Source organism: Trifolium pratense, linkage group LG3 (genome assembly GCF_020283565.1).
Source record: "Trifolium pratense cultivar HEN17-A07 linkage group LG3, ARS_RC_1.1, whole genome shotgun sequence".
NCBI classification, from domain to species: Eukaryota; Viridiplantae; Streptophyta; class Magnoliopsida; order Fabales; family Fabaceae; genus Trifolium; species Trifolium pratense.
In genome coordinates, this window is record NC_060061.1 from 42214842 (window position 1) to 42235795 (window position 20954).

Below are 20954 nucleotides of genomic sequence, written 5' to 3' on the forward strand. Positions count from 1 at the left end.
ATCAATCAGCTTTGTCGATGAATAATCTTAATTGGCGAATTTGAATCACCAACCTTAGTAGAGTCTTCTTTCTTAATCATATTTTATCATCTACATAAGCTGGTACCTAATATTCTACGGGCCCGTTTGGATTCAACTTATTTTAGAGCTTATGAAAATAAATAAAGTTTTATGTTAATTTATAAGTTTTCACCAATAAAAATTGTATTTTTATAAACTATTTTCTCGTAAGCTACCTTGCAAAATTTATAATAATGCATAAAAACTGACAATATTTATTTGTATAAGTTGTTTTGCCTAAGCTTAAAAATAAATCAATCCAAAGAGTCCCTAATATATCAAAATCTAGTTCTACTTGAACAAGTGTAATGCTGAAAATAAACGTGACAAAACTTTTTTTTGAACCAAACAAACTCAATGCATTTCATTAATTATAAAAAGTTCAATACATGAAGGAATAATCTCAAATCTATGGAAGCTAGTCCAAGAATTGGCCGCCCTAGCTAAAGTGTGAGCAACCGAATTCACTTGTCTCCTAATAAATTTCACTTCAAAGTTTACACATGATAACATAACAAGAACAATTTCATTAACGATTGAAAGAAACTCTGAGTTGCCTCGCCGCTTGGTACGAATAGCCTCAACCAACAATTGAGAATCACTTTCAAATTGGACTCGTTCTAAGCCTCTATCTTTCGCTTCATTCATTGCTTGCAATAATGCCCATGCTTCACCCTCCTCTGTTGATAAAGTCATTTGCTGGCACTGCATGAGTCTAGCAGTAAACTCACAAGAATTATTACGAAAACAAGCAACCATCGTTGTCCTGCCTGCGCCAATAAAAAATGATGCATCTACGTTACACTTTAACCATCCTATACGAGGTTTCTCCCACCGGTTTGTGTTTACAAGCGGGACATCCTGATCATCGGTACTTCGCAATTTATGGACAACAAACCACTCTTCCAATTATCAAGCGCAGCTCGACCAACTTGGTTTGGCGTTCTAACATTATCATTCCATATTTTATCATTTCGATTGTGCCATATACTCCAAAACAGCGTAGCCACTCTACCTATAGTAGCGTAATCCTCATGCCGACACAAGGAAAACACTCTATCGGCCGCACTACCTTGTTGACAAGCGGCGGAACCCAAGACAAAGAACAGTCCGACCGCTTGCCAGCTAGATCGAGCATAAGTTAAAATTAAAATATAAATAGTTTTCTTTTTGACAAAATTAAATAAAAATAGTTAATACTAAAATATTTTTAAATACTTTATGTACTATATTTTTTTACCAAAACTGCATGTACTTTTTTTTTACCAAAACTGTATGTTCTTTATTTTGTTGAACAAACGGTATGTACAGTACTTTTTTATTTTGGACCGGTTTGTACTTTACTTGTCAGTTGTGTTTCACTTTTATATTTTCATGAAATTTATCCATCTATCTATCTAGTACCGTAATTCTTTCCATGTAAGTGGCTTTTAACCTTCTTTTGCAACCTCACCCAAACCCGCGAAAATTAAAACCCTGCATTTGTTTCTTCCCAAAGATCAAAACGCAAACGCTGAATTCGAAGAGCCAATCAACAAACACACTAACACAGTGTAATGGATCCGATCAAAGTATCCGACGAACTCTCTTTCCGGGTCGGGTTTTCCGGCCACAGCGGCCATCTCAGGTTGGAACCGCTCACCACCGTGGAACGTCCCAAACCACAGCAGTCCATTCCCGATTTCATCCTGGTCAGTTCCGTTGACCTATTTGCTCTCTTTCTTGAATCCATTTTCATTTTCTTAGGTTTTTGCTTCATCTTCTTCAATACACTATCACTCCAATTGTAACCTAAAAATATTTTTACTTCTTCCAATTATTATTCTGCTTTTGTTACCTTCTATGTGCTCCCTAATCACTATCAATTGAGTAATCAATTAATTGATTAATGAATTGATTATTCACTGTGTCTCTTGATTATTTAGCACATTTTTCAATAGTGTATTATAAGAGATTTTTCAATCTGTTATCTGTATTCTGTAGTAGAGTAGGTGTAGGTTTTATATAGAGGATTGGTTTATTGGTTTTAATTCATACTAGGAAATATAAAATAGTTGGTGCTTTAGTATAAAAGAACTACTCAAACCTAGCATTTGTAGTAAAAGTACAAGATTCAGATGTTCAATTATTACAAAACCCTATTTTGCATGTGGCTAAGTGCACCAACTACAACAAAGTGATCGAGCTCAAGTGGTTAATGAGCTCCCCCTAGGAACAATTACTGGTCAGACTTTACTTACCTTGTGGCCGAACTCTGGATTATTAGGTTCCCTGTCCCTACTACTGGGAACCAGAGGGTTAACACAAAAAAGTGTACCAACTATCGAAGCTGACAATTGGTTATTATTTTATTATATAGCATGTTGGGTTTTTTGTATTCAATTCCTTCAAAATTATGTTCAATCCAATCTACCATGATTTTGATAAAAGTTTAGATGTTTGGTTATTTTGAAATAAAATTACTTTTGTTTCTAAACCTTGTTTCAAGTAAACATAATAGAAACTAGAAAGTAATTTTGTGGTAGCTTAAAAAAAATTAACCAATTTTTTCATCAAATTTGTTTTTAAAGTAAAAAATCCAAACATAAATGACTTCAACTTCACCTCAAGCTTCAAACTCAAGTTTAACTAAATTAATTTTACAGAATCAAATTTATTCAAAACTGTTCTTTGAAAAATGCTCATCCAAACACCCAATTAACATTTTGACTATTTCACCTTGTTGGCATTGTGTTTAGCAAATTTCGATGGCTGGGCTCATGCCGTTTTGTATCCCCACTTGACCACATTGGTTTTATTGTTATTGATAACTTTTTGCGTACTTATTTCAGCCACCCGCCTTTCCTAAGGAGACACCAGAATCTATAAAGAAGTTTATAGAAGATACTTATCTCCAGCCGAGATTGGACCCGGATGATTTTGCACCAGAAAAAGTTGGGAGGCAGTGGGAATTTGATTGGTTTGACAAGGCTGAAGTTCCTCTTGAGCCATCAATGCCGCGGACTGTTGTAGTTCCAATTTGGGAACCTCCCTTTCGACGTCCAGTGAAAGAAACTTGGAAGCCAAAGTTTGAGGAGGTGTGAGGTGCTTCTGGGTTTAATATATGTGTGTTCCCAGTTAATAGTCCATTTAGTTTGATACAACAATATGAACTTACACATTCTGTGTCTTTGTTGGAAAGATTTGGTTAAATTTGAACAGACTCAGTTTTAAGTTGCTCTAATCGATTTTTGTCACCTTTTCACCGGTGCCTACAATGTTGTATTAGGTGAGTGTATCTGATCTAGCATCAGGAGCGGTAGAATCTGGACCATTACCACGCACTTCTGGGAAGGATTTTGTTAGGGGAAGCATCAACAACCGCCCTTTTCGTCCAGGAGGTTTGGATGATTCACAAAGTCTAGAAAGAACTCTTCCACCTGGTGCTTCTAATGGTGAATGGGTGCATGAGATTTTAAATGGTGGCCCTGCACAGACAATACCACCTAGCCTAAAGCAAGGATTGGACCTCGGTGCACTCAAGGTTAATTTTTATTTTTAGTTGTTATTCATTTATGAGGAAAACTACTACTTGTTTTGTGTTGGATCCTGTTCGTTGTTTAAAATTTGACGCAACTCATGCAAGTTCTGTTTTACCTTATTTGCAGCGGTTTCCCTTGTCATGGAATGTTTACAAGGATGCCAATACACCAAAGAGCTCATTAGATGAAAATTTGGTTAGTTAACCTTAACATTTTCTGGATCTAAATTTGTGAAAGCTGTTTCAGTGAACATTCTTTTAGTTTACATTCTAGAGCCCCTAATTCCTATGCCAGATGGCGCTACTGCTAGTACCAGGGATACTGTCAATTTAAGAATGTGCTTGCTTTATTATATTGGTTATTAATCAAATAAATAGACATGATCTTCTTTCTTATGTTGACTGCTGGAATGCAGAGTGGATTGTCTGTACAGTTTGACGACTTATTTAAGAGGGCTTGGGAAGAGGATGCTGTTGGAGAACAAGAAGAAGATGGTACTTGACGTACATTTATAACTTTTGATAGTTGCTGTTCTTGCAACTTACATTGTATGTTTGGAAATCGTTGTATTGCCCTATAATCAAAGGAACCAAACCTCTGCAATTCTGCACCAAATCTTTATTAGACCAAACTTCTTTTCCCCTCTTTTGTGGCTAATGCCAATGCGTTTGTTCAGGTAATTTATCAGAAGTGGAGACTGTTACATCGGAAGTGGAAGTTGATACGACCGAAGTATCCAACAAAGCTAGCGAGAATGCAATGTCACTTGATGATATTTTATCAGTTGACTCAGAAGGATCAAAACTGCATTTGGCGGGATTTAGTGACGAAGTTGGACAAGGACAAAAGAAGCTAGTAAGTGGTTATGCAACAATCTTGTCATGATTTGTGCTCAAAAGAACATTTCGTTGTTCTTGTAATGCATCATTATTTTCTTGCTGTTTTTGTGGCACTGCTTGAGATAGGAAAACTATTATTTTGGCAGGCTTGGGCTAAGCTTGAAGCAAGTGAACAAATTGCTGATCGCTTTCATGAACTTATTCCTGACATGGCACTAGATTTTCCTTTCGAATTGGATGCATTTCAGAAGGAGGTATTTACGTTGCTTATCATCTTATAGTCACCCAAGTACCTTGATCATATTTCAATACCATATGATTGAAACTACAAATATAGAAATATAATGATTATTTCATAAACCTGACACAATAACAACTATGTTGGAGTGTCTCCCTTCACTACTCCTGTTCTGGGCTGGAAAGTGGACTCCTGGTCTGGGCTGGAAAGTGGAAACTGATCTTTACACTTGCGTCACCCTCTACTTATGTGACAATGTCCCCAGGAGGTTCTCAAATAAGTGATTGATCATTGAGGTCTGCAGTCATATTTATCCGTTGTTGCAAAATTGCAAGAAACGACCAATGATAGTCTGATTTAAACAGTTCATTTAATACTTCCTTTGCATCCTTACTATGATGCAAAATCATTGTATTTATTATACGGAGATCTCTCTCTACATAGCTTTTACTTTTTTATGATTTTCTCCGTAATTTTAGGATGGTCATTATTAGCATTTATGTGCCTTAGTCTATATATTGTACTATTGCTTTTGTCCGGTCATTAAAGCAAAATAACATCTAGTTTTCTTTCTCCGTTTTTCTACGAAAATATTTTCTTTCTTATTTTGTATTAGACTTCTTACTTTCTATGCCTTTTCTTTTATAATTTGTTTCTCTGATTCTCTGATGAAATTCATATTTGAAGTGACCAGTTAGAATTTCTCCTTTTTGTTGCTGGTAATTGACACATGTTATTGCAAATGTATTCAGTTCATGGTACAAGGATTGGGAGTCTATTCTATGCTAACTTCTTGAGTGGAGGGGATGGTTTCTGTTATTTAGAGCCATTTGTCAATTCGTTCATGGTACAATGATTGGGAGCCGTTTGGGATAAGCCCATTCAGGTTCAGCATGAGTATAGGAGGAGAGAAAATATGGTAGGCCCATTATGCAGAAGAGGTAAAAGAGAGTGGGGGGAAGAGATTGTGCCTATAGATTAAGGCCGGAAAATTTACGAAGGAGGTATAGGATATGTCCCAGCAGAAAGAATTATGGGATGGGAGGCACACATGGGATTGGTTGGAGGAGGGAAAAAAGGAACATTAGTCACATTTAGATTATTCTGTACTAGCATGCAGACAGGCACTAATGTACCAATCTGTTCTCTTTTTTTGTTCTCAGTTTTCATTTCACTCTTTGATTGGATAAAGAAGCGAAAAATTGTAAACAAAAAATAGGGTCATACCAAAAGTTGGTATCCTTTCATAAATAGGTATCAAAAATTAAATTACTAGTATTTGATTAAGTAAAGAAAGACAATTATAAATAAAATAGTTTAAAAGAAGGGTAAAGTTGGAAGATTGAAAGGCTACACCAAAAATTGGTATCCTCTTTATATATAGGTAGTGATTATAATGATTCATCTATTGTTGAAGAAACTCATGTTTTTTTTTTGTAACTTGTCATCATACAAAATATTATACTTCTACTCTTCATTTTGTTTCTATCTATGAGAAATCATTTATATTGAATTATCTCTTGATGTCCTTTCTAGCATAAATATACCACTTTAATTTGTTTTGATATTTTATTTTGTTTCTTTCTTGTATGATGATTGCAGGCTATTTATTATCTTGAAAAGGGGGAATCTGTTTTCGTGGCTGCTCACACATCTGCTGGAAAGACAGTAGTTGCTGAATATGCATTTGCTCTAGCATCAAAAGTATGCTTGAATTTTTGTCTGCTGGTTCAATGTCCTTATTGCTCCCTTTTTGCATCGTGGCAGTGTGATTGCATGAAACCATGAACCATATTGCTCGTATCATTGGAGCATTGTGATTTAAAGCAGTCATGTTTGGATTATTTCTTTTTATCAAGTTTTTTAACCACCTAAGTACTCTGCTATTTCTGCTTTCAACCACTCCGATTAATGTGATGTATACTTTTGCATAAGGATGTTTTTCTTATCTTAACTTATTATTTTCCTAAAAATTGTTCATTACCTTGAATGACACTTATAATGAGACATTGACAATATTATTTTTATTCTACTACCCTTATGATAATTTGACCCAATCTTATAACATTGTTAAGTTTTTTTTCCTTTATATTAAACCCCTTTCAATTAATTTGACTGCAGAACATGAAGGAATATCTTGAATTTATTAATAATTTTATGTTTGAACTTTATCCATGTAGCACTGCACTAGAGCTGTCTATACTGCTCCAATAAAAACCATTAGCAATCAGAAATATAGAGATTTCTGTGGGAAGTTTGATGTTGGGCTTCTTACTGGCGATGTAAGCTTGAGGCCAGAGGCTTCTTGTCTCATCATGACCACAGAAATTTTGAGATCAATGCTCTATCGCGGTGCAGATATAATTCGAGACATTGAATGGGTAATGGACTTTCTTTTTTTCCTAAAAAATATAAGGACCGTCATTATTAATTTCTTGCAATTATATTGATTTGATGACTTATTTTCTGCATAAATGTGGTAGGTTATATTTGATGAGGTGCACTATGTCAATGATGTTGAAAGAGGCGTCGTTTGGGAAGAAGTAATTATCATGCTTCCAAGACACATCAATATCATCCTTCTTTCTGCCACGGTATTAGTTGGTTCTCTGTTGATATCCTAATTACTTGAGATAAGCATTGCTTGATTCTGCATAAAAAATAAATAAATCAGGTTCTGAAACTGCCAATGCTGAACTTGTTTCTGCAACTCGAAGCACATGAGGCATTATGGTTCTGTCATGAATGTTTTAATAACTGAAAAATATAAAGTTCTGTGAAAACTGCATGCTCGTTAATTGAATAAAAAATTTGAAACCAGCTTGAGGAGTTTTTTTATTAATTAAATTTTTTCCTCTTACAATTCACATTCGAACAACTTGAAGAATTCCTTAACGTAGAAGAAAGGGAGCCAAAAACATAGAATTGTGTTTAGAGAAGGTGTTTATTAGTGGAATAATTTTATTGTTTAAATTATCTAATAAGGTCGATGACATCAATTGAGGTGTTTCAATTTTACCTTAATAATATGCTAGAATCAGCTTGGCTTCTACTGTTTTTCTCTGAATTTAATGGATAATTACATGTGGATTTATTGATGAAACTCTGGACATAACTTTCCAAGAGTTGGTCAAAAAACTTTCCAAGAGTTGTATTACAAAAGAGAAATACCGAAAATACATAAACTGCAGTAAGAGATAGCAAAGGGGAAAGAACTGAAAATAATTGCCCACTAGGAGTTAGAGAGCCTAGTCTCTCCCAGACCAACCAATATACAAATATCCAATACCTTCTCCTCTCCTCTTATTTATAATTACTTTACTAAATAACTGCTGCCTTATTTAAATGGGTCATGCTAAACAGTGCCCCCGGTGCACTTGTTACACATACCAAAAAAGGAAATTAAAGAGTAAATTAATGTTGGAAACATAACTTTCTTCAATTTTAAGACATTGAATGTACCAATTCCAAGAAGTTTAAATATTAATATGCTTAACTAGTGCCCGGGGGCACTGTTTAGCATTTTCCTATTTAAATAACACCTGCCTATTTATTAAATAACCGCTGCCCAGGCCTAGCACTAACATATTATTACTGTGTTATAACAAGCTAGACCCTAAATAATGAAAACAATACCCAAGGTCCTGGAATACACATTTTGTCCATCAAATTAATCCTTGAAAGTGTATTTTTTAGGTCAAATCAGTTATCAGGAATAGGACTAGTGATGTTGGATGGAACTAGTGTGATTGACAAAATGTACATTCAGGAATTTCGAGCATAACTTAAATCATTCAGGAACTGATGTGATTGGCAGTGTATTGACTATTTAGTATATACTAGTAATGTTTTGTGGACCAGTCATTGAACTGGTGTGGCACATTTTCCTAGATAATTGATCCTCATCAAATCATGGTTGAATTGGTAATTCTGAAACATTATTTTTTATCGCTATATATAATTTGAAGTAATAAACTTACATAAATTTTCGTAAAATTATATAAAATAAATACTCCCTCCGTCCCAAAACAATTGTCCTTGTTGACTGTTGATATTTATTTTGACCGTATTTTTTTACTAATGTATAAGGTCAAATATTAGCAAATAAGATCTTGTTTGATTTGTCTCAATGAATATTTTCACAATATTAAATTTTTATAATTTTTCATGAAAGAAAACTAAAGATATTAATGATTCAAATTATGCATTGGTATGCGTAAGGACCATTGTTTTGGGACGGAGGTAGTATATTATAAAAAGGAGTCAGTAATAGAGGGCAATTTAGTATAACCGGTGTTGTTGATGGCGTCCAGTCCAAAGTTTCGCCGTAGACATGCCATTGTGGCCTATGGAGGGCATCTCTTAATAAATTGCCTATGGTGGTTGTCAAAAAGTCTGCCATGCCATTTCGCTATTGCGGCGGCTGTCACCATTTAACAACACTGTAGTAACACAGACATGGGACCTTATAGTACTGATTTTATCACCGATCTTGTGCTGTTCGTAAAATTAGTAGTTGAATTAGCTTATAAATAAGAAATGACATAAAAAATATATGTTTAATTAATGGTTAATTTTTCAAGTAAGATGACATGGCTAAAATTGAGAGAAAATATGATAAGCTATAGGCTAATTGAATTAGCTTATCAAAATTTGCTATAAGCTCGTGAGAAAAATGTTTTACCATACGAGTCTTTTTTTGTTATACGAGCTTATAGGCTGTATATAAGCTATAAGCTCAAAATTTGGCATTGCCAAACAGAGCCTTGGTTTTTAAAATATATATGACACTAATTTAGTCCTCTAAAGAAATTGTTTGTCATTTCTGGTGATGAACATCAATTTTATTTGTCCAAAGAGTCAGAGTTTAGCTTTTAGTTATCAGAAATATGGGAATTTTGTTTTGGACTAATCACTAATGGAATATTGTCATTTAAATATTGATGAGATTACATGTGATTGTTCTTCAATTTTTTATAATAAAAATTAGATTTAGGCTTTGTTTAATATGGCCAAATTGCTAGCGTATTTTTTTTTGTAATAGATTTTTAGATTCTACTTCAAGTAAAATTTGATTACGGCTTATTATTTTCTCTCTCACATTTACCCTTACTATTAATATTTTGCTCCTCTATCTAAAATAATTTTTTTTTTCTAAAACAGAAATTTTATGATGTATCATTTAATTTATACTATTTCAAATGATAGTGACTGTAAAATTATAAAAATTTATATAAAGAATCAAACAAACATGTAAATTTTAATTGGTAGCTTTTCAGCCACAAGCTTATCTTTTACCAAACACAATCTTTGCTATCTCTACAATTTTTTTAGTAATTTAAGTATAAGTCTCGAATAATTTTGTGTGTTGAAACCTTGAAAGTGATATGCATCCACCTGCCTTACTCATTTGAATCCTCTAGCACATCAGAATTGCTGGTTGCTACTGCATATACTCTTAACTTGTTTTATTGGCTGTGTATGTCAGAACAGCTAGTTTTTCCTTTCTTCCCTATGTCATATCTTTGATTTTATGAAAGCACAGTAGTCATTTATCTTAAGATTGCTTTTTCTTCGGCAGTACGTCTTTACATGATTACTATAAGTTGCCTATCTCTGTTGGCTTTAGGTTATGCCTTCCATTTTTACTTTTGTTATTGCAGGAAAATTATTTTGGTTTAATCATTTTGAAATAAAATTGGCAGGTTCCTAATACCATTGAATTTGCTGATTGGATTGGCAGGACAAAACAAAAGGAAATCCGGGTTACGGGGTGAGTTGTGAATCTATCTTATATGTCTATTGAGGGTTAATTAGCAGTTGAATATAATGCCGGTGATGGAATTTATTTGAACACATCCAACCCTTTTGAAAATATGCAATAATGCGTGAAGTGCATTTTGTTCCCTTTTTTTATAAGAGAAGGTATTGAGGCATATTTGATTATATGCTCATATGCCTCGATGATTTTTTTACTATAAAAATTATAGGTAGGCTATTAGGATATCCTCTTTAACTTGTGATTTCCTTCAATTTCAAACACTGAAGAGCATTCTAAAAATAAAGTTCTTTTGTTACGACTGTAAAGATTGGTACTATAAGATTGTAATTTAAACTGACGGGGCATATTGTAAGTTAAAAAACTTTCTGATGATTCCTCCTCGTTGTCTTGTTACTTTCCTGTTATAATGATCAATTTTTCAACCAGGACAACAAAAAGACCGGTCCCATTGGAGCACTGCCTTTTTTACTCTGGAGAACTGTACAAAGTTTGTGAGAGGGAAATATTTCTGCCTCAGGGTTTGAAAGCTGCTAAAGACGCTTCAAGAAAAAAGCTTTTGACTGCGGGTGTTAGTTCTGGACCAAAGCCAGGGACTTCAGCAGGTCATGACAATGCTCGAGGTCAAAAACGAGAAAATACATCTCGAACGAAACAGCATGGAGCTAATTTCTCTGGAACTGGGAGTGGCTATCACAATAATAGCACTGGCCATAGCAGATGGAGAGCAGAAGCTTCAATGTGGTTGATGCTTATTAACAAACTCTCCAAAAAGTCCTTACTGCCTGTAAGTGAGGAACAATTAGAAATTACTTATTGATCCACCTAAGTAGCTAATTTTTCCAATATTAGAATTTTTTATTTTTGTGATTTTCTTATATTTTAGTACTGAGTGCTACTATTTGGTGATCGTGATTTAACTTTCAAGTGGTTCTGGCATTTCCAATGCTCCTCTATATGACTAATTTACAATCCCCAATAAGCACACTGTTTTTTACTGGGTCCTTGAAAAAAAGTTAAGGATCCAAGTGAAACAAATTTTAGGGCCTCATTTGAGAACTATTTTTTTATTTTTTTTATATATTTTTGGTGCAAACCAAGACATCATTATTAATATTATTTTTAAATCTTAATTGGGAATTTGAAATTTTGATTTGGGAGAACAGGTGGTTATATTTTGTTTTTCTAAGAATCGATGTGATAAATCAGCTGATGGAATGACTGGAACTGACCTCACTAGTAGCTCAGAGAAAAGTGAGATCCGTCTTTTCTGCGACAAAGCATTTTCACGGCTGAAGGGATCTGACAGAAATTTACCACAGGTCAGTTCATATATAGCTTAACATTTACCCGATTGAGCTAGGCTTCTAATTACATTATATATGCAGGTTGTTCGAGTCCAAAATCTTCTTCGTAGAGGGATTGGGGTACATCATGCTGGCCTTCTTCCAATTGTAAAGGAAGTTGTTGAAATGCTATTTTGCCGTGGTGTTATCAAGGTGACATGGAATTTTCATTTTTTTGTATGACATTCACATTTGTTTGGTTCGATTTTAGCCAGCTGCGTGTCAAAGATGCAGCAAACTGCTTTCTATTTCGAAAGTAGTAGGTTTACAATTTTTTTTTTTTGCGTTTTGGTTGTTAAATTATTTTAACATTGGTGCATGACTTCTTGACTCATTTATTGTTTAGGTCTTGTTTTCAACAGAGACATTTGCAATGGGAGTCAATGCACCTGCTAGAACGGTGAGTCTTTTTAAGCGTTTCAGCTAAAATCGGTGGCGCATTTCAAAATTCAAATGTGTTTTTGAAAAGCTCAACTAAGTCTAATTAAATTTTGAACTTGCTAGCCTAACTAAGTCCATGTCTGTTCATTTGACTGATCACTACACTATTACAATGGGCTGTTAATGCATTGATCGAAAGTTTGATATATGATGGTTCATGTTGAGTCAAAATGAGGTTGCAGTTCTTTTATTTCTTTTTATTAGCGAGTGTCCTTTGTATTTGTAATGAAGGAAGCTCCAAGAAAAGTAGACAGAAAAATAAACTTCTGTATCGAATGATTTGAACTGTATTACAGAATACCAGAGTACCCACTTATAGAGTTGGTGAAGCCAGGGTCACACCTAAATAACTAACTAATCAGTTAAGCAGTTATAACTGCTAATTGAATCAGAAACTTAAAAACAGAAATGCAGTGCGATAATAGGGTTAGATAAATGAAGTTTTGTTTGACAGAAAAACTACAGAAATCTTTGATATCATATAATCTTGTTTAACATAGACTGCATTTATATTCTTTTGCAGGTAGTCTTTGATACTGTAAGGAAGTTTGATGGTAAGGAATTTAGGCAGTTACTACCAGGAGAATATACCCAAATGGCAGGTCGTGCTGGCAGAAGAGGACTCGATAAGATTGGTACTGTCATTTTGATGTGTCGCGATGAGCTCCCAGAAGAGAGTGATTTAAAACATGTTATTGTTGGAAGTGCAACTCGTCTTGAATCTCAATTTCGGCTAACCTATATTATGATCTTGCATCTCCTTCGAGTTGAAGAATTGAAGGTGTGTATAGCAATCATTCTAAGTGTTTTCTCTAAAATATTATGTGGTATCATTTAAATTGAGCAGAGGAGCAGCTTGGGGTATCATTTAAATTCCTTTCCAATTTAAAATATAATTAGATCATTGGGAAATTTTTTTGATGAATAGTTCTTCCATGAAAGGGGGGATATATCTATTGGGAGTGCAAACAAGAGAGGAGAAAAAGCTTCATTGTATATTGAACTCACAGAAAAGAAGAAAGCTGAAAAATTTATCGACAGATGGAGTCCCACGTCGTTTTATACACACACACACACACACACAACTATCAACTAACAGAATTGCTTAACTAATCAAGTAACTTAAGTATGCATATATCTAGTCTAACTCAAACAGTTACTGTATCCTGAAACTCCCGCTTAAGTTGGGTGGGGAGGGTATTGAGAGAACCCAACTTGGAATTCAATTCTGAAAGCTATGAAGCTCGTAGATCTTTATGTAGTCAGTGGCGCATTGCGGAGTGTTGCGGTCATTCCCCAAAATCCTATGGCGGTGAAGCAGGTGGCAGTATGGCTGCTACACCGAATAGGATGTATGCGAGGTAGCTCCTGAATCAAAGATAAGTGTCAGAGTTAAAAACTGACCTGACTTGGTAAAAGAAAGGGACATACAGATGAATTTTGAAGGATTAACTTGATCTTGTAGATGCAATGTTGCTCCAGCCAATTGAGCTTGCAAGAGAGTCAACAGATGCTGGCATTGTTTAGGAGAGAAATGAACATCTGGTTCAGGTGCCTTGATGAAATTGCTATCCAGTAAATTGATTGACCATAAAACTTTAAACAGTTGTCCCTTGCATGTCCCCATGTATTGTATGCCACATTAAGCGCATATCGGCTCATTCAAACTTCCATTCTTAGACTATGCAGATTGATTACCAACAACATATGCTACAGAACTTTGGCATATTCAGTAAAACACTCCTATCATCTTGGTACCACTGTACTATTCAGTAAACCACTAAATAACATCGAATCAGGGTGCAATTAAAGCCTCAACCATACCAAAATAGTGCAAAACCTATTACTAACTGCTATAACTAATGTCATTTAATGTTAGCACATTTAGCTCTCTTGATGAATTGTTACCAAGTTGTGCAAAAAATTGGCTTGCAGGTAGAGGACATGCTTAAAAGAAGTTTTGCAGAATTCCATGCTCAGAAAAAACTTCCAGAAATGCAACAGCTTTTGAAGCGAAAGCTTAATCAGCCTACAAAGGTTATCGAGTATGTAAATTATCCCTTCTCTTCAATATTGTTGTTTCAGGCTTAAGTTCATTTCTCTTTATAATACAATCTTGCTTGCTGTCACATTATGATGCTCATTCATACTTTTAGATGTTTGGCAGTTCCTGAATGATACCATGGTGAGTGGAAAAATGTTCACATAATCTGATACAAAGTTGAAGTAAAGACAATTTTAGATATAAAACCATTTATTAATTTTCACTTAATATCTTAAGCTTTGGGGGACTTAATTCTTCAACCTTTTCATTTGTCCATTTGTGTTGCCTTGTATGAGCATATGGTGACTAAAAAAGTTGACCTAGTGCTTCAGGCTTAATGAAGATATTTGAATCTGAGTGTTTCACTTAATCATTCACAAGGGATTTATAAGTATATTTACGAGAGAACACAGAGAAACACAATTCCATAATACCAGAATCAAATTGGCATAAGTTATCTAAGGAAAATATGAGAGCTTAATGAAGATGAATGACTAGCGGCGTAATCATAATCATAACTCCCCCTCAAGTTGGAGCATATATTTTAGATGCATTCAACTTGTTACAAATGTAAGCTATCCTTGGACCCAGTAAAAAATTGGTAAGCATGTATGCAAGATGATCATTAGAACCCACGAATGAAGTCTTGATATTAGAATCACAGGGAATCAGTTAGTAAACCACCTGTCAACTCAAGAGGGTTTTCAAGAGGAATAAACTTAATATTAGAATCACAGGGAATCATTTTAACAGAAAACTGCTTAGTAGGAAATTAATTGTAATAGAAGGGGGTAGGAATAAGGGAAGAGAGAGTAACTGTCTAATGGACAGTAAATTAAATTCTAATAAAAAGGGGGAGAGTTAGTGATTATAGGATATTAACATACACTAGTATACTTGAAGTTTTTTTTCTTTTTTCTTTTCTGTTTTTTTCTGTTTTTTTTTTTTTTTTTTTTTTTTTTCATTTTAAAAAAGGTCTGTTCTGCTACTGATACATCAGATTAATGTCTTGTCTCCTCAGATTGACGAGGTTCTCTTTTGAAGGGACATGTTATTAGGAACCCTGATTAATTTGGATGATTTATGATGTCTAACGAAGGATTACTCTTAGTATTAATTTTTACCTGTTGATTTAATTTATTTTTTCTTCATAAATTTGAACATCTGTCTGTAGTTTACAAGCATGCTGTTTTTTTCATTCAGATGTATAAAGGGTGAGCCAACTATTGAAGAGTACTATGATTTATATGCGGAAGCTGAGGTATACAACAACCAGATATCAGAGGCAGTTTTGCTGTCTTCCCATGCCCTACCATTTCTCAATACTGGAAGAGTTGTTGTAATAAAATCAGAATTGGTGAGTTCTTGAATTCATTTTTCACATTTTTATTAAAGGAAATAATGGTAGAATTTGATACGGCTTTTGGGAGTTGATTTATATCATTTGAAGGATTAGAGTGCTTGATATTGATATTATTCCATCTAAATTAGTCCATGCTTCATATGTCGAGTCCTAAGCACGACTGGGAGAGTATGTTGTGAGTCCCAAATTAACCAGTGGTAGCCTAGTAGTGCTTATAAGGTTGCGGAATATTATAAGCAGATTTTTTGGGGTTAAATTAGACCAAACCCAACATCTAAGATGGTATTAGAGCTATCCTAGATATGCTATTGGGCTAAGATCTTTGTTATTCCGCCCACATTTATTCATTTTCCAGATGTTCAGGCGTGGATGTAAGGGTTTATGTGATGTATATTCTTCTTCCATTAGTCCATGCTTCAGATGTGTAGTCTGGAGCATGAGTAGATGTGTTGAGAGAGTCTCATGAAATAAATATGACTTAGGTAGTTCTTTTAAGGCTTGTGCAGTCCTCACCTTGCAACTTGGTTTTGTCGGGTTGAGTTAGTCCCAAGCCCAAATTCTAAGATCATAGAAAGCTTTTCAATTCTTTACTATTATTGTTCTTCTAAATGCAGTTTATTTTATTTATTCCTTTTTTATTATAAGCTAGCAAATTTTATTGATCAAAAGCTAATATTTGGCACAAGAAATGCCAAATATTAGACCATAGAATTACAAACCAACCAGAGATGGAGCAAGTCTGCTAAGTGCTATCTCCCAAACCCAACAGGATACACCATACAACAAAATCAAAAGTTAAAAAATTAAACTGCTTGGCATAACTTTCAGAAGCACCCAAACAAGCAGCAGGATTTAGCAGCCAATATAATACAGGGTATCTAAAACCAGATAATCTCGCACTTAGCCAACTCTGCTTTCAGTTTTGCCACTTCTACAATCTTTTCCACCTCCAAGGAGACTGACTTGACACCTTCTGATCATGAGACCACCAAATAGCCAAAAAATGGCAAACCATATAGATTGCCAAGCATCACAAAACTCCTTTCTGCATCACAGCAACCCCTGAGACTGTAAGAAGTGACTCATATAGTCATAATACTGAAGTTATATCCATCCACTTGAGGCACAAACTCCAAACTTCTGAATAAGCAGTACAATCAAAGAACAAATGATTGGGCGTTTCTACTGCAGAATGACAACCAAGAAATATCCATTCTGATAGAGCTTACGTATTTTGTTCCACTAGATTTGCTTTTCTGGACCCTATTCATTGCAAATCTCCAAACAAAACCTGTTACCTTCAGAGGTACAATTTTGTTCCGTAATTTGGAAAAGAATTAATCCGTGTTTGAGGGTTTTCTCATTATAAGTCCCTCATACATTGTCTTGATTGAATACTTCCCTCCTTGATCCACTTTCCATTTCCAGACTCCCTACATTCAAATTTACTTTAGATATTACCTCCTGAAGTTCATTTAGCATTTCAAGCCCCCATTGAGTGAATCCCTCCGCCGATTATCATGCCAAATAAAAATAGTTTCCCCATTGCCCAATGGTTTTACAATTGAGTTGCTTAACCACATTTCTGGAAAACCTGTAATTGCACCCTCCAAAGATAAAATTTCCTTCTACCATGTAGACCCCTTGGCCCCCGACCTTCTGTGCTGCCGTATTTTCTCCTCGGGACTTTTGTATATATAGATTTTTTATCCACCTTTAACCTCTGATGCCATTTTCCGATCAGTGCAAAATTAAATGCTCTCAAATATTTAATACCTAATCCCTCTTTAACTCTTCCTTGACATATTTTATCCCAAGAAACTTATTTATTCTTTAATATCAATAATAATGTTAAGTGGTAGTTACTCAAGCAACTTTTGAACATTTTCCAAGCCTATTCTCAAGTCCGTAATAGAGCAGACTTGGTCTTGCCTTTGCTCAGTTTGGTTTTGCCATCTCATCTAACACTTTTAGCCTAGTACATTCAAAAAAATTCATCGGCAAGGAAAGCACACATAAGTTTATGATCGACTACACTTGCAGTGTCACCAGAGAATGATCCACACACTTCCATGTCCATCCCACTACATTTGAAATCTGGTTGTCATCATCAAATACGGATGAAGGAAAGAATTGTTCATAAGATTGCCTCTATGACTCATAAAGGACACTACGGCTATATGGCTATGCCTTTGGGTTACTTAAGGAAGTTTGAACTGGTGTTATTTTGATGACATTGTTGTCAGCAAGCAAAACTCATTTAGATAATTTGAGGGTGGTCTTCAAATAGTAAAGTCTATACTGTTGAATGCTTTAATATTCACTTGATCTGGTTCATTGATTTAAGATTCATAATAAATCTAAATATACTTTTTTTTTTTTTTTGTACTTCCTATCTATATATAAGAGTGGTTCTAGTTTGATTATTATTATTATTATTATTATTATTATTATTATTATTATTATTATTATTATTATTATTATTATTTATTATTATTATTATTATTATTATTATTATTATTATTATTATTATTATTATTATTATTATTATTATTATACCACAAGTCTATAATTGCTTCATGGCCCTTGGTCCTTAACAAACCTTCAGGCATAGATAAGGTGTACTACTTGAGTTACAATATGTTCATGTATTGTTTAAGTTTGGATCTTTAGTAGATATTGAGCTCCCTGACACATTAATTGGTGCTTAATCTGTATCACAATTGATTGATTTACAGGCCCAGGACCACTTGCTTGCTGTGATTGTGAAAACTCCTTCTCCAAATAATAAACTGTACATTGTTTTTGTGATTAGACCTGACATGCCATTCCCAGTGGAAAATGCCTCGAGTGGTGGCAATTCACAGGACAAAAGCAGTAAATTTGACCAAGGTTTTTTTGTAATGCCAAAATCAAGACGTGGTCTTGTAGATGAATATAGTACATCTGTTTCTGCTCGCAAAGGAAAAGGTGTCATCAACATCAAATTGCCTCATCGTGGTTCTGCCTGTGGAATGAGCTATGAAGTCCGTGAAGTAGATATTAAAGAATTTCTATGCATATGCAGTAGCAAAATTAAAATTGACCAAGTTGGACTTCTTGAAGATGTCAGCAGTTCTGTTTATGCAAAGACTGTTCAGTTGCTCCAGGATTTGAAATCAGATGGAAATAAGTATCCTCCAGCTCTGGATCCTGTGAAAGGTATTACCATTTCTAGGTTTAAGGATTTGATTGTGTCTACTTTTTATAGATAACAAGTGGATCACTTTTGGCCAAAGAAAAGTTTTCAACATAATAAAGTTCCAAAAGCGAGACATGGTTATTATGAAATCCATTTTTTGGTCAAATGATTTATTTATAACAAAATCTCTCCCATCTGGAACACTGATGTTTCTAGAGCTTAGGTGTTGTGCGTCCTCATTTGGGTGGAATGTCTTCTTTTATTTTAATACTTCGGTTACCTGCTGTGATTTAAAAACCTAGATTTATGGGGTATTTGGATAAATAGCTTAATTAAGTGTTTATGTGAAAGCAAACTTATGTCACTAGCATTTAAAAATAGTGTTTTTTTTTCTTACTGAAAAATTTGAATTGAAGGGTGGATTTGGAGCTTTGAGCCTATCAAAATGAGCATTTTATGTATCGTCACATAAGCACTTAGTTTAAGTATCTATAAGAGCTTATAAAAACAGTTTTTCTTATAGATACTTAAACTAAGTGCTTACGTGACGATACATCAAATAAGTTCTTTTAATTGTTTCTTACCTTAAGCTAATATTGCTTAATTTATTTTCCTTTTTTATAGATCTAAAGTTGAAAGAGGCAACACTTGTGGAAACATACCGTAAGTGGACTAAATTATTGGAGAAGATGTCCCAGAACCAGTGTAATGGGTGTATAAAATTGGCAGACCACCTCAAGTTAGCAAAAGAGATAAAAGCACACAAAGAAGAAGTATGTGCCCTTCAGTTTCAAATGTCAGATGAAGCACTTCAACAGATGCCAGACTTTCAGGGCCGGGTATACCACATTAATATTATTATTCAGTTGCGCTTGTAAATAGATTTTGATATTTTGTTTTAGGACTAATTTTATGGTGACTTCTATTTCATTTTACTCTCTCCAGATAGATGTTCTAAAGGAAATTGGATGCATTGATGAAGACCTTGTTGTTCAAATGAAAGGCCGGGTTGCTTGTGAAATGAATTCTGGGGAGGAATTGATATGTACTGAGTGCTTATTTGAGAACCAGCTTGATGAACTGGAACCAGAAGAGGTAGTGGCGTTAATGTCTGCTTTTGTGTTCCAGCAGAAAAATACATCTGAGCCTTCACTCACACCCAGGCTGTCTGATGCGAAAAATAGGTAAAATTTCAGTTGTCTTTATTTGTATTTAATTAGGTCTTCATAAGAAAAACATTAAATAAATCCCTCTTAAATCTTAATCATTTTTATAAGGTACCATCTATTATCATTTTGCCTTCCCGCGGCTTCAAAAGTCTGATTGGAATCAACATATGGATTCTAACATATGTAATCTTTTACAGATTGTACAAAACAGCTATAAGACTAGGAGAGCTACAAGCACAGTTTAATCTCCCAATAAGCCCAGAAGAGTATGCCCAAGAAAATCTCAAATTTGGTCTCGTTGAAGTGGTTTATGAATGGGCAAAGGTTTCCTTCTGCAGCAAATAACACTATTTATTTAGTTCTATAATTTCATCACTGATTTATGGCCTGACTAATAAGCCAATCCATAACTTTGAATGCAGGGTACTCCTTTTGCTGAAATATGTGAACTGACTGATGTCCCTGAAGGATTGATTGTGAGGACCATTGTCAGGTTGGACGAGACATGTCGAGAGTTCAAGAATTCTGCAGCAATTATGGGTAATTCTGCGCTCTGCAAAAAAATGGAAATCGCTTCTAATGCCATAAAGCGTGACATTGTATTTGCAGCTAGCTTGTATGTTACTGGTGTATGATCATTTATTTAAAGCGTTAATTTATGTTTATTTGAGCTTGGTGCAGTGCATATATCAAATGATGCTTTTGTATATAATGGTTTCAATGCATATCACATATATGCTACTTCATTGTGCACATTACATTTTCATTTTTTTAACTTAAAACTATCCAATGAAAAATAACACACTTAAAACTCAATCACAAATATTGCACTTACCACTCATCACATTATTCCTCACATTTCAGTTGTTACATACGTGTCATTTGTTCTTGGATGGATTTAGTGTTTAGAGCAATGTTTTAATAATCCGACCGAATTAGCCAATTGAGCTAGGAACCATGTGTGGGACCAGTG

General features: G+C 34.5%; 1 protein-coding gene across 2 annotated transcripts; it reads left to right on the forward strand.

Annotated features, from left to right (window-relative positions):
• The first annotated feature begins 1372 nt into the window (after window positions 1–1372).
• LOC123912837 (DExH-box ATP-dependent RNA helicase DExH11) lies at window positions 1373–20736 on the forward strand. 2 transcript variants are annotated; one of them, XM_045963413.1, is made up of 23 exons: window positions 1373–1751; window positions 2892–3137; window positions 3329–3583; window positions 3708–3776; window positions 3997–4075; window positions 4258–4436; window positions 4567–4674; window positions 6261–6362; window positions 6839–7039; window positions 7142–7252; window positions 10364–10431; window positions 10867–11224; window positions 11604–11759; window positions 11826–11936; window positions 12130–12183; window positions 12748–13005; window positions 14160–14269; window positions 15472–15625; window positions 18370–18832; window positions 19437–19651; window positions 19758–19996; window positions 20179–20305; window positions 20404–20736. In XM_045963413.1, the coding sequence occupies exons 1-23, from the start codon at window positions 1617–1619 to the stop codon at window positions 20614–20616; spliced, it is 4011 nt and encodes a 1336-aa protein (XP_045819369.1). In that variant the 5' UTR covers window positions 1373–1616; the 3' UTR covers window positions 20617–20736. The 2 variants fall into 2 exon arrangements, with proteins under 2 accessions (XP_045819369.1, XP_045819370.1); XM_045963414.1 differs by lacking the exon at window positions 1373–1751 and having other exon boundaries at window positions 3007–3144.
• The last annotated feature ends 218 nt before the right edge of the window (window positions 20737–20954 follow it).